This window comes from Sinohyriopsis cumingii, chromosome 11 (genome assembly GCF_028554795.1).
Source record: "Sinohyriopsis cumingii isolate HCF-2022 chromosome 11, ASM2855479v2, whole genome shotgun sequence".
NCBI classification, from domain to species: domain Eukaryota; kingdom Metazoa; phylum Mollusca; class Bivalvia; order Unionida; family Unionidae; genus Sinohyriopsis; species Sinohyriopsis cumingii.
Window position 1 is genome coordinate 69020813 of NC_142971.1, and position 13229 is coordinate 69034041.

Genomic DNA, 13229 nt, shown 5'->3' on the forward strand with positions numbered 1-13229 from the left:
ACAACATATCCTTTGCTTTGAATATTGAACTGGTACTCAGATAAATATACCAATTAAAATAAAAAATTAAGACTATGCCGTGGAATGTTCAAAACTTTAGATTGCCTACCGTTGGTAGAATTTCTTGTTTGATACTGACGTAGTAGGCCGATAAATCAGCCCTTCACCCATGATGATATTGATTTTCGCGTGAGGGGCTGATATCACGTATTCATTAAAAGCTGCAATTATCTGCATTCAACTTTTTGCTGCACACAGCGATGTATATGTTAAACACTTACCGGTATTTCTCTTTTCTGTACAGCTGCCCTCGGCTGAATGGTTCTTTTGGTGACATGTATATTATATTTCCTGAGCAAATCATATGTTTGGTGACTTGTAAATCCACCTGGAATAGCACAACCAGCTGTCTTGTGACCATTTTGAATTTCGCGCTTGATACGGCTGTTAGCAATTACCGGTATGTGTCTAAACTGTACGCAGGTTTGTTCCGGAATGATCTGCATGCAGCAAACTTGCATATTTTAATGAAAAGGTGATATAGGACCCACGACATCGTCCATCAGTATCAACACAGATTTGTGGGGTTGATTTATCGGACTTTTGACATACCTATTACGTTGCAGATGGAGAATACCCGGTTCTATAAATAGCTACGCAACAGATGCCTCAACAAGGATTCGTAAGCTTAAACAGGCTCTAAAACTGATAGGAAGTATTTTTTTAAAAAAATAACAACAAAAAATAAATAAAGGAAATTATAAATAATTACAGTTATAAGAGTTTAACGTTTATTTTTCTGAGTTTATCGTGGTATAAACTGTCAGTTGCCGAATCACACAGCAAATAACGCCCGAACAACATTAAACTCTTAGCTGTATGTACGTATGTGTATTGTGTTCGTACATATTATAGACAGCAGACATATGTGTGTTTGTATGCAAACATTATACAATGTGTTTACCCTGTTTACATACGTAGGTTTTATTTGTAGACTTTACGAACCATGTGTACATGTGTTTTGTTTGAAGACAATAAACTGTGTACATATGTGTGGTTTGTTTAAAAATATTGCACACTGTACATACGTACATTTTATTTGTCGACATTACATTCCGTGTGTACATATGTGTGGTTTGCTTATCGACATTATATACTATGTGTATATCTGTGTTTGTTTGCAGCATACACTATGTATACCTGTATGTTTTAAATTGTAGATACATTACACTGTGCATACGTGTATTTCGTTTGTAGACATTATATACTGTATGTACATATGTGCTTTTGTTTCCAAATGTTATGCAAGTTATTTTCGCTATTTGATTATTTTGCAATACGATTTAGTTTAGAAACTCAACAAAGGTCATTTCAAGGTGAAATTGTATCACCTAATTATCAAGAGTGCTACATGTTATTACTTACCTATATGAATTCCTGTTTTTTATTAGTCACCAGTAAAGGTGATAGCTAAGAAGATTCATAAATACAATCTGAATATATTACAACACGTGTCATTCCTAAAACAAAAGTAGTATTTCACATCTTAGGATAAGAACTATATCTTAGAGCTAAACTTCTTTCAAAAAATGTTGACTGAAATGACGTTTGCCTTAATACACGTGCTTGAACTTTGCACGAACGTAAATATTGGACTCGGGTGTCTTTGGAATGTACATAGTGCATATTGTACTAATTCTCATCGGAATTTATTTATTTATTTATTTATTTATTTATTTATGTATTTATTTATTTATTTCTTATTTATTTTCAGACATTTCATTGGGAACTTTACATAAATGTCTTTATATGTTTAAATCTAGTGAATCGTGAATCGTCGTTAAAACGTCCGGTTGTGTAAATATTATGTAGAGGTAAATGGAGAAAAGTGATCTTTGTCCAAAAACACAGATTTTTGTTTGCACAGAAAATCAGACAGTTACAAAAAGGAGAGATAAACAGACTATAGTATGAACAGGCAAAGACAGAAATAGAGATTTGGTTATATACGAAAAATCAAGCACGAAAGTAGACATTATCTGATATACACGAACACTCAGATGTTGTGAAAAACAGAGATGCAAACAGTTATAGAAACGCAGACAACGAGTCTTTAATTACGTGGGTTGACTGTTGCACGGATGGCATAGTATCGGTCATAGTAGACATTGACGTTTGTCCAGTCGTAGTTGTCCCCAGGGTAGAGGTCGTTCATCTTAATGCGATGTATCATTGTTGGATAGCTCGTGCCGTACCAGTTGTCTTCAGTGTACATCACCATGTCATCGTTGCCTGAGTACCTAAGAGAGACCGTATAAAATACACATGGGAAACATCGTAAATGATTATATTGTGAAGTGTTCAGTCTACATGGGTCCTTTTTGCACGCATTGAGATGAATCTTCTCGTCTCTTTCCTTTCATTTATAAATAATTGATTGAGACAACCGTGCTTGGATGCCTTAGTCCAAAGTACAAGTCCAGGCTTGTACATATATTTTAATTCAGTTATGATGTTTGTTTGGTAATGGTAGAAAGGAGAATTCATTTATCATTTGGCATTCGTAGTTTACTCACAAACGCATACCGTACATGCTCTTGTGTAACTCGTTTATACCTAGTTCTGCCATCTATGCAGCCCAATTAAATCAGCTATTCGCTGTTAGTTTTACTTTACAATCGGAAAGGCGTCGGCCTTTTACGTAATAAGATTGAGAAGACCGCGAATGTAAAGTGTGTCCACTTAAACTGTAAGAGTTAGTGGGAATTATTATAGAATTATTGTTAGGTATTTATCGATGTGTAAATTGTACATAACCATTCGCAAGGTAAATAAAGTCAAGGACTTTATGTTAATTTTGTGTGTGATTAGGTCATATTTACACATCAATAAATATCCTAGCATGATCATTAAATCCTTATAATTCCAATTTACTCGCTTTCTTTTATCATATCAACAGATTTCATCAACAAAACATTCATTTTTAGGTTGCCCAAAAAATTCTTAAATTAGCTTCTTAACTGCGACAGTGTGTGTGTGTGTGTGTGTGTGTGTGCGTTTGTATTTGGTGTAAACCGAGGACATTAATGAGATTACACACCAACGTGCCGAGGACACACCTCCTACCGAGGACGTCATCGGTTGGTAAAATGGTAAAATCTTGCTTCTCCCAACTATTTTAGCCTAGAATAACGTAAAATCATGATTTGTAGGAAGGTCCCCGTTTACACCCATGGTACTTGTTCGCGATTTTGGAGTGTATCTATCCTCCTAAGTTGGTGATACACACGCCCGAAACCATATTCTCGATTGCCCGGTGGAAAACTTGTAGAGAGATCTCCACTATCAAATTACACGTTGCAAAAACGTATTATCTCCCTTTAGATCCTAGAATCTGATACAAACTACTAAGCTAAACTATAAGAAGATAAGCTGGTGCATATAACAGTCCCTGGTATTTGTAATAATATTTCATACATGTGATACAATAGTGTTGGGAAACTCAGGATACATTCACACCACACACGTTCAATCTATGACATGTACAAAATAAGTACATCAAAATGCTATTAGAAATAAGCATGAATTCATTGTAGAGTTGGAATGAAACTGCTAATTATCCGACCCATGTGTAAAGTTAAAACGTCCTGTGTGCGGCGAGATTTTACACACGTTAAGATATTGAAAAGACATCCCTGATATGCAGAATTTATTTTGTGATTATTAAATGAGCTATATCCTCCTCTATTTCATAATTTGCCTATTTAGTATTCAAACAGGATATAACATGTGTGATTCAAGTAAAAAAAAATCCCGTCACGATTTAATCGAATTATCACTAACCGAATTTGGAAGTTACATGCACAGAACTTTAGTAAATATATAGAAAGATAAATGTATTATACAGAGGTCAAACATTTATCATCAAGATGATCAGTCCCAAAATGAAACATTTAATTACAGGAATATGTTTTTCATTATGACGCTCTTAAGACCTGTGACTAAACGTGCAAGCAACCATCACTGTTGAATGCATTAAATGTTCTTTTAAATGTATTTACTTGCTTCCGTTGGTGATTTGATGACTTTGCTGAACATATCATGAATTATTGTATAGCTATTTCTGTTGTAAACGAAGTCTTATTAAAACAACACACAACATATAAATACAAGACGTCAATCTATATTGCTTTCCCAAATTTAAAGAGGTTTTTAACAATAGCCAAAACGCTCAGGATGTTCTACAGGACGAACTTGTATTTATAACTTAACAGGACATTTACTTAGAGCTGCATTAGACTGTAATATTCTTACTCATTTAGTCTTTTATTCAGTATGTTTTATACAGAAGGCGACGCGGAAATAAAAAACTGTTAAAACTTCTAATCAGCGATACAAAACACCTTTACTTGATACACTGAATTAGCAAATGTATAAACTAAATGATTCTGAAGGTGAACCAAGAGAGTGTTGTACCATTAACGTATATTCTTGTTCATTCATGGCTCCAAAACAAACAAAAAAGCCCCAGAATAAACTGTTTGTAAAAAGGTATTAAACAAGTATTCCCATCCACTAAATGTATGCATACATCTACTCTCATAGAACTTTGTTCTTCGCCTCTGCAATTACTGAACTTTAAGGCATTTTAAGAGGTTTCGATTCAGTTAACATAGAAAAGTTTTTGTTGTTGTCGATGTTTTAGTCTATCATTATTCTTTGCCTTGAGGTTGAGATAAAACAATATATAGATTATAATAGAAATAATGTTGTATGGATCATCGATTTATTCAACCAAAGTTACTTGAAAAATAAAAAGTCTCCGTGAAATACACAATATGGGTAACACAAACATTCGTTCTTATTTTCAACTTCACATATGCACATGCCAGAAAGAGAGAAAGAGAGACGATTCATACGCGTATTATGCAACAAAGATAGTACTATATTTTGTCAAAAAGCGAATAGTCATTGCCAATAAGGCGAGTTTCCTGCCATAAATGATCTAATCCAGCCAAAAAGTTTTGCTATAATCCAGAGGTATTTGCTTGACCGAGCAGTATCAATCCCTGGCACGATTATATTAGAAGTCATAAGTTTACCCCAAATTTCCAAAGACTTCTCTACAACTTCGGTTATAAATTAGAAAGCCCGACGTGTCCATTCTAAACATAAATTTTTCGCTAATCAGTGCAAGAACACAGATCTCAAAATTTGCCAAATATATATCAAGCGCACATCTGCATGGTTTCTCTTCATCAACTTTCCGTACCGTCAGCAGTTCACTCCGTAGAAACTATACAACTATCCTCTAACACAGGGAACTATTTTTCCTGCGCCACCTTAAGCCAGTCAATTCACGGTTTCAAGGCACATTTCGCCAGTACAACTGCGTCACATTTGCCACCATGGCGACAAAAACGGTATCTGCCGAGTCCCTTCTTGTTTATTCTTTTGTTTAATTTACCGGTCTTCTGCCGTAAATACTGCCACTGCAGTCACGCAACCAATCTACACCATTAGGTTTTAATAGGGACACCCATGCGGTTTTGACCTGAATTCACTAAAAGTCAATCATGGCATCATTGAAACTCACTAATACTTCACTCCTTGACATTTGCTCCTACTCAATGGCTAGTAATTTAGGCCAAGGAATGTGTCCATTCCATCGAGTTCCAATAATCAAACAAGTAATCACACAAATCTAAGAATTCCTTAAAACGGGGCGCTACAACCAAATGCGCATACTCCAAATTTATTACGAGATGATCTCCAAAGCGATGGATTAGTCCGAAGCGTGTTATGTCGTACCAAAGTCTAATTGCAGGACAATCAGTAAATCAATAAATTTATCAGTCCGTCAATAAAAACAAGATATATATATATTAAAAAAATAATGGAATTGCCCTAAAGACCAGTTGTAGTCGAAACCCTTATAGAGGTTACAGTTACGTAACAATAATATGTGATTTAGATTTGATTTTAACGTAGTTTTAACAATCTTTCAGTCATATCGCTACGTTGCCTGCAGTGTGGCAGTTTATAGTGGTGTCTATCATTGGGACATTACGCCACATACATGTAGCCTGATGTTACACCAGGCCGACTAAGTCATAACACTAACCTCCTAATGCTGAGCGACTAGCGAGGCAGCTGTTAGGACCATTGTCATGTCTTTGTTATGGCTCTGCCTGGGTTCTAACCCGCAACCTCCCGCATCCGAGGCGGACGCTCAAACCACTAGGCCACCTGAGCGGTCGTACTGATTGTTAAGACTGGATTAGATGTGCAAATATGTCCTTGTTGATCATAATGTACGAATGTCCACGGTCTCCGTGATTTTGTCAAATAGTGTGCGTCCTTAGTTTGTATGGATTATACAGAAAATTTGTGTATACGTCTGCGTCTTCGATTGCATTGCTAAATTTCATATTCCTTAGAACTGATAATACAGTTCCCTCCTTGATACATCACCACTTCCTATTAATGTACTGCCTCAAACAGTATTTGATTTTGTTCTAACATCGCCAGAACAAATGTCCTCGGTACGCGGTTCCATACACAAGTCCTCTATATCCACCAAATACAAGAATGTGTGTGTGTGTGTGTGTGTGTGTGTGTGTGTGATTTGGATTTTTAGCGAAGTTTTAACAATTTTTCAGTCATATCGCTACTATGTCTGCAGTGTGACAATTTATGGTGATATCTAGCACTGAGGCATCATGCCGTAGACATGTATCCTGATGCCCCACCCAGCCACATTATCCTGACACTAGGCCGACCAGTCCTAACACTAACCTCTTAATACTGAGCGCCAAGCGAGGTAGATATTACTACCATTTTTGTAAGTTTTTATTATGACTTGGCCGGAGATCGAACCCACGACCTCCCACATCCGAGGCGGACGCTCTAGCCACTAGTCGTAAACTGCGACAGAATACATAGCCCGATTTACTATTGCCAAGAAGCGCCGATTCTTTATATAGTAATATAGGTTATAGTGTCAGAGCGGGCTATGCCAGCGATATATTGTTATGATTCTTATTTGAAAGGTGGGTGGGTGTAGCTTGTTGTTGTTATTATTATGGTGTGAAACGTTGGTACCAATAAAGCTTCACATAAAATTAAGCTGAAAATACAGAAACAAAATTAGTCCACTGAATTTTACCTATGTATTCAAAATTATTGACCGTTAACATCAAATTAGATTGAAGAAAGTTCGGTCGATTCATAGCAATTATAATTATTGCGTCATAATAACCGACGTCATAGCGTGTAGAAAACGTGTCATCACAATTATGAACTTTCTGGAATAGAATTATTTGTTTTTCGCTGTTAAAAATGTTTCAGGGATAACATTTGACACTCAAGAGGGCACTCATATCATTCGTGGCTATAACTTCAGCAAGTGTTATTTTGAACTTGTGCGTTTTTGTAAGCACTCATTCTTAGCAAATATTGTCAGAAGTTGGTCGGCTTAAAACTTACCAGTTTGTGAGGCACTGCTACAGTTACCTCGGGCTTCCATTGGAAAGAGATGAGATGTAAAATGTGATCTGCCGTGACATATTATACGGTACAGGCAGGTAGTACTGTGTGACAAAATCAAATCAATAATAAAACATTGATACTTGCGAACTTACGGCCCAGTTGTTCAAATTGTTATGAATGGACCGAAGCTTCTGCAGTGGATATAAATGGTCACGTGATACTGATCACGGATTATTTTATCGGTAAATCTGCGTCCTACGTTTGGTTCCTATTACCAGGTAATTTTAAGTTAAGTTTTGTCTATACCAACTTCTTACACCATAATAATAACAAGCACCACCGACCCATGTTTGTGATTTCTGACCCCTTTTACCAAAGATTGCTGTTGTTGTCGTAGGGTTTAACGCAATTTTTCAGCACAAGATAGGCTATACATGGCGGCCAGTATTAATGGTGTAGGAAGAACCAGGGAAAACCACGGAAAGACCCACCGACCCACGAGAAACTACTGGCAAGCTTTCTCACATACCCACGTTAGCCGAATCCGAGACTAGAACCCACGCAGGCAGAGGTGAGATGGCAATGATCCATCACGGAGAGCGCTTTAGACTTCTCGGCCACTCGGGGCCCCTTTTACCAAAGATAGCATTTGGCAGGTTTGACAAGCCAATGTTGAGAAATTATTGCATTTTGCCTACCCAACGTTTCTCCTGCTGTTATTCAAGGTCATGGTCATATGTCGAGCAAGGGATCTCACTAAAAGTTGGCACGATTTTGCTTTTGAAAGATGGAAATGCGCAGTAAGAAAGAACAACAAATATTATAGAAATAAGTGCCATACGCAAGTGTAATGTTAAAAAAGAAAGAGCATGCTTTACACAGCATTAACCATTTTGTATATGAAAAAAAATGAGAATAGAAAGCTCATTATATGACTGGCATGTCCTCATTGACACTCTACCTGTATTGCTATATAAAGAATCGACGTCTCTTTGCTTCCGAAGATCGAGCTATGTGTTCAATTGCAGTAGAGAGACTAATGAAAGAAACCTTCGAGCTTTGTTTGCTAAATATGTGTTGATATGTCTCAACACTCTGGTTTAAAATTGTACTTTTATGTTTCACAAAATGTTTTTGTTTTAATTTTTACAATTTTTTTATTTCAGAAAATGAAAATTGTTTCAATTTTTTGAAAAACATTTAATTTTTTTTATTAAAAAAAGGTGGACAACATTTTATTCCGTAAATTAATATGCACATATTAATTTCGTATTTCTGTACGACGTTTGGTCTAAGAAATCTTTTAGTAAATGTTTGTTCAGCTCCGACAAAATTCCTTTAAGTTTTGTCATTTTGCACGGCTTTTTGTCTGGTTCCTATATATCCGGTAGACACTTCGAATTATGGTGCCTCCATTTTCTCCTTTCTATGTTCGATCATTTCAGCCTGCATTGAAAGCATACTTTTAAATTCTTCTCCTTCACCTATATAATGTTATCATTTCCGCCATATTGGATTTGCAAATCGCACTGTGTTTCTAAGTTAAGCAAGTTAAGATATCGTAGTCCTGAATCATTAGGATAATAAGGAAATTAATTGGATTTCCATTGGGTACGTTAGATTTCATAGTGAGTAACAATGTTAATTCCCTATAGCTCACATCGTTATGTTCGGCATACCACATCATGCGATCGCATAAAGTTACCTCCAAGATGCTTTTATCATTATATTTCCACACAACTCCATTACCAGTCCAAAATGTTCGGACAATGGACGGACTGTTAGTGGCATATGGTCCAATGAGCCACCATTAACTACTTACTGTCACGTAACTTACCAGCCTATATAGTCTCCTTTTCGAACTGTTATTCGTTCCGTTGAGGGCACAGAGTAGGACACATTATATAGAGAGGCTGCAGCTCCTAGAAATTTACGACAAAATTATGAATATAAGGAAACTCAGTAGAACTTAACATGAATAAACATTGTCCAATGTATGGGTGACAGACATGTCGGTCCTTAATAAAGCTGGGTACATTGAACCGTAACAATTCAACATCTCTGATTGTATTTAATGCTTTATATAGGAAAACAGCAATGGTGAAAACTGACATATCGGTTTTCATAAAGTTAAGTTCAATTGATCGTTTTCAGCAATTCTGTAACTAAGTGACCAGCTTCTGTATGGCTGTCATGAGGCTAGAAGCACATCGTGTTTGCTTAAATTTCTTGTAGTCTTTCATCTTTTAGCAGCAAAGTTTGGAGTTCTATATCTCATTTAGTAGAGTCTGCATTACTGGACATACAGCCAATTTGTTTTCAAACAGCATGACATTTGATATGTTTTGCTGCACTAAAATACATTCATGTAAACGATGCGAAAAATCGATAAAGTTAGTAGTACAACTACTTCATAAATTTAATACACTTCTTTCCACTATTAATGCAGACAGTTTGAATTCAACTTTCCTCCAAAGATCAAACTGCTTAAAATGTTAAAACAGCCGCCTTTTTGTTGGTTTTTCCCTTGCAGGGTTGTATATTGTGCAAATGAGGGGAGTTTTATGTCATTTACTATTTTATAAATTTTCTGCCATTTTTGCCCAACGTTTTTTCTCTCTTTAACATGATAGTATGGAGAAGAAAAAAAAAACATTATTGTTGCAAAATATGAGGCCGACATTCAGAACGTGCGATCATCTAAATGTCAAAACCCCTGCAGGGTTATATACACTTGATCGCTCCTTCTTGAATACTGAAGATTGTCATTACTTAAGTGTTAAATTTCTGACGGCGAATCAAACCCTTTGCGTACACGTCAAGGCAGTAAAGTACTAAGAAATCACTGACCTTATTTCATTATTTGTTTTGTATTATTTTCATTAATATACTCTAAATGCGCAGTGAGGTACCAGTGGCATGTCATAGACAAAATTAATCAAAAACGAAGACAAAACCAAAACAAAAAACTTTAAATTCTTTACAATACACCTATGTAAAGCACAGTAGGTACGAGACCATTAGCTACTATAGTCTTTTGTAATAATAAATAAAGAACAACTTAAGATTATATTGACTGGTTGTTCTTAAAGACACATTTAGCATATGAATGGCCACATTATGGCAAGAACAAGGGAGGTAAGTGCCTTTTCCTAGTATACACTAGTGCAGCCAACATTCACTGAAATGGACGGATATAGACCTACGACCCTTGCATTATCGATCCATGAATTCATCGACCACCACTGCTTCCAGAACATAAAAATATATCTTTTCGAAACGAAAGTTGAAACAAAATTATTATTTATTATTACATGGGGTAACCTGTTCAATGTACGTATACATAAGTAAACAGCATTTTACACCCTTTAACTCTCAAATACATGAAATGTAGTCCTGCACATTTTTATTCGTAAAGTATGAAAAATGTAGCTTTTTATGTCTATGTTACAAGAAAAATAATGACGACGACAGCTCACTGCAGCTGATGTTGATGTTCTACCATGGTGCATTATATTTCTGCATTTGTAGGAATTAAATATTTTTAAAACAATGAGAGAAAAATAACCCAGAAAATGTTTATTTGACATACCTGATGCAATGGCTTGATTCTCTCCCACCAGTGTCCAGTTAGAAACACTGTATCTCCGCCATACCTGCATCTGTAAAGTGCCGGGCTGCCAAACTAACGATTCCCACCAGGTTACAACACCGCAGCAGGGGAACATGTACACATTGTGTTCTATCATGTACCCGAAACCTAAATGGGACAAGGATAAGAGAAGAGAGTTTATTAATAATTAACTGTTCTCAACAAAAATTCTTTGTTGACCTCATAATAGGACGTAGGGAAAGACTTTGATAAAGCTGGGATGGATTAAGGGGAGGCAAATACAGTACAGCTTACAAAGGGATACATGTACATGCATCCCTTTGACGTAAAACTTGTTAGTAATTGTTTTGCATCTTAACGTAAAACGAAATGTAGAGGTAATTATAGGGTAATCATATATGGTTTGCAATGGCAAATATCTCAACATTTAAAACATACCCCTCTACTACCACCCACCCCTAGTTCCATCCCCTGATTCAGGGGTCATAACCCCAAATCCTTTCAATGTGTTATGTTCTTTCCTGCTGTTATCGTTCTGCTGGAATTTATGATAATGGAGACGTATCAACCACTTTTGGTAAATTTCACACAGTGGTTTTGGGACAGGTAGAGGTACAGATAGACGAACACAAGGAAAATGTCACAATATCCCGAACGTTGAAGCGTTGGGTGAAAAAAAGCATGACGTAATATCAGTCATACCTCTATTGTTGTCTATTGATGCATAATAGTTGATGCTCCCGACAGTTTGTATACTGGTGCATGTATCAGAAACTACAAAATAAAAAGAATACTGGTTCAATTCACTCTTCCAATTACCCTATACATGTATCAATTAATCAATATATCGCCAACTTAAATTGATGAAGAAAGGAATATATGTATGTAAAGCACATATAATATTTTAATTTGCAAACAAGAGGAGCTAATTAATTGATGCAAAAAACTGAAACAGTAAACATTCATCTAACAGGGAACAAAACTTTAGCCATTGTTACGTATCAAACCTTAGAAACATAAATTACAGACTATCGAACTTTAGTTTCATGTAAAGAAAAGATTCGATTAGATATCTACAGCAGAAACAGTCAGTGTTTGACATACTTACAAAGATCTGTCGTATTTCCAGTATAAAAAAATGAAAATAATGTGAAGAAGTATAGACTCAAACGCATGGTAACTTTATTTGGGTAATCTGTTTCCTTCTACTTTGTAACGATGGTCGCCATGTTTCCTATCCCATGATTCATTTCTTTGACCTACCGAAAAAGTTCACACTTTATCAGAAACAGATTGTGTGAAATATAAAGCACAGGTTTTGTTGCAAATAATAGTTCGAACAACTTTTAGATTAAACTTAAACTACAGCTTTCTTCAGCATATAATATATATCAGCCAAAGCTGAGATTCCATGTTTCTAAAATTGTCATTGCAATAAATTATTTCGCGACGAATCGACCATAATTAATACAAAAGAAGGTACTAGTAAACCCTTGGAACAAATACATTTGAACATATTCATTTAGATTCTTTATTGTTCAAAGGAAACAAAAGATTGAACCCACTTTGGCCAACACTTTGCGTATTGATTCTATTCATGTTAATCCAAGCACTTATACGGATCGGTGACTTTGAAAGAAACAGCTGGAAAAATACCTGGACTCTTTAACAACGCTATAAACACAAACAGACCTGATTTGGGCCTAATGAAATTTGAATATCGATCTGACGGCATGAGATTCGCTAAAAATTTCTCCTTCAAAATTTATTAACATTTTTTAACTATACTTACCTCCCTTTATGTACAAGAAGCATAGTTTGGGATTTTTGATGTTGTACATAACACAAACGAAAGATAACAATATGCAAGGAAACATAATCTCTTTCTAATTATCCGCATATTCTTCACTTATTCCTCTTTTTATGGTCTCTGTTTTCACTTCTTCCGTTCCTTTCATTATATTCATGTATCTCGGATGCTTATATCTAAACGTTAGGTGTTCAATGTATCACAGTTACATCCCATGAAGCAGAAATCATTTTTAGAGCCAGAAACGTCGGGTATAGTTGTAAGATAGATAGAACGTAAGAGCACGATCGTAAGAAAGAACGAAAACTGAGTGAA

The 13229-nt window shown here is 35.8% G+C and overlaps 1 protein-coding gene across 1 annotated transcript in view; it reads right to left on the bottom strand.

The window, feature by feature from the left end:
- The window catches only part of LOC149788637 (uncharacterized), a 54905-nt gene extending 42349 nt beyond the window's left edge, over window positions 1–12556 (bottom strand). Inside the window, exons 1-5 of the mRNA XM_089974725.1 lie at window positions 12213–12556; window positions 11807–11878; window positions 11084–11251; window positions 9329–9413; window positions 2122–2300 (exon numbers count right to left, since the gene is read on the bottom strand). Of these exons, the coding sequence (XP_089830851.1) occupies window positions 2122–2300; window positions 9329–9413; window positions 11084–11251; window positions 11807–11878; window positions 12213–12279 (571 nt within the window). The 5' untranslated portion in view covers window positions 12280–12556. The remainder of the gene's footprint in view (window positions 1–2121; window positions 2301–9328; window positions 9414–11083; window positions 11252–11806; window positions 11879–12212) is intronic.
- Between the last annotated feature and the right edge of the window lie 673 nt (window positions 12557–13229).